The 1,507-nt window shown below is 39.2% G+C and overlaps 1 protein-coding gene across 1 annotated transcript; it reads left to right on the top strand.

Annotated features, from left to right (window-relative positions):
• Positions 1 to 1,507, top strand: LOC147294601 (small ribosomal subunit protein eS27y-like). Its single transcript, XM_086232328.1, has 4 exons — positions 1 to 118; positions 772 to 873; positions 983 to 1,011; positions 1,138 to 1,507. The coding sequence occupies exons 1-4, from the start codon at positions 116 to 118 to the stop codon at positions 1,262 to 1,264; spliced, it is 261 nt and encodes an 86-aa protein (XP_086088454.1). The 5' UTR covers positions 1 to 115; the 3' UTR covers positions 1,265 to 1,507.

Below are 1,507 nucleotides of genomic sequence, written 5' to 3'. Positions count from 1 at the left end.
CTTTAACTATAAACCCTAAATCCCCTCTCTCCAGCCATCGTCGCACGCTCTCTCGTTCTCCAGAGATTCATTCGTAGTCGCCGTTGGTCTCTACAGTCTTCGTTTATCAATCAAGATGGTGAGTCTTACTGACCTTTCTCTGTTATGATCTGAATCACTTTCTTCTTTTTCTTTAGCATAGAAGCAGCTAGCTTTACATGTTTAAATCCATCTGAAACAACTCAAACAAGGAGGCAAATGAATCGATTAGGTTAACAGATTGAACACCATTTACTTTTTCTGGGTCGGTTCAAAATGTTGTTTAGGGTTTATATGCATATGAGCACTGCCAATGCCAAGAAAAGTCACTGCAAGCTATGCTGTGTATGGAATTATGGAGCAACAGTGTCGTAATGGCTCGGCTGGCAATAAGGGAATGGTAAGCTACGGTATAGGACGGAAAGAGTCCACTTCTGTAGAGTCTATTTGCGTTTCGGGGGTTCAATTAATTAGAGGCACGTAGAGTCTGTATTGAGCTAGTGCGGAATGCGTGAGGCTCTAACAAAGATGGTACAAAACCATTTAAGAATGGTCAGCGAGGTAAAAGATCACCAGAGATACCTTCAAAAGTAAGTGACCAACCGGGAAGTTGCTGCCGTTTCTAGGTGTTTGTTGTCCCAGAAACTGGAAAAGGATCTAATTTTAATTGAGTTATTTTATTGAAAAAGAGAGAATTAGTATGCCATCCGATTAATTTCTTTGTAAGAAATATTTGTTGCTGGTTGTAAACAGGTGCTTCAGAACGATATCGATTTGCTTCACCCACCAGCTGAGCACGAGAAGAGGAAGCACAAGCTCAAGAGGCTTGTGCAGTCCCCTAATTCTTTCTTCATGGTATTTATATTAATTATTTGATGCATTTTCTTGTGGGAGAACTATTTTCTTTTTAATTTAAACTTGATTTTATTGGTGATAATGCTAATTTTGATTGTTTTATGTACAGGATGTGAAGTGTCAGGGATGCTTCAACATGTAAGTTACTCTCTTTGTGATGGTTTTATTGAAGTAGCTATGTGTATTATGTATATGCTTTTAATTTGAAAAAAAAAAAAAGATTCATTGCTTGGTGATAACACAAAACGAAATTCTTGTGTGCAGTACCACCGTGTTCAGTCACTCGCAAACAGTTGTGGTGTGCGGGAACTGCCAGACGGTGTTGTGCCAGCCCACTGGTGGACGTGCCAGGCTCACTGAGGGCTGCTCTTTCAGGAGGAAGGGGGACTGATGCTCCTGCTTCGTACACTTTTGACTCTTATTTATGCATGAGAGCCTTTGAGAGTTGCTTTCAAGTTAGAAAAGAAACGGGTGATCCTTGTTATTGGCTTATTATCTAGTTTTGGATATTTAATTTTGTAGGATTTGTTGTGGAACTTGGTATGACAGTGTTGCCTTTTGAATCTTCTTTAATTAAGGTCCCTGTTTGACATTATCAAATATCAATTACATGTTCAAATTAGATGTTGTTGAA

Source organism: Dryas octopetala, chromosome 2 (genome assembly GCF_963921425.1).
Source record: "Dryas octopetala chromosome 2, drDryOcto1.1, whole genome shotgun sequence".
NCBI lineage: Eukaryota > Viridiplantae > Streptophyta > Magnoliopsida > Rosales > Rosaceae > Dryas > Dryas octopetala.
This window is presented reverse-complemented; position numbering and strand designations above follow the sequence as displayed.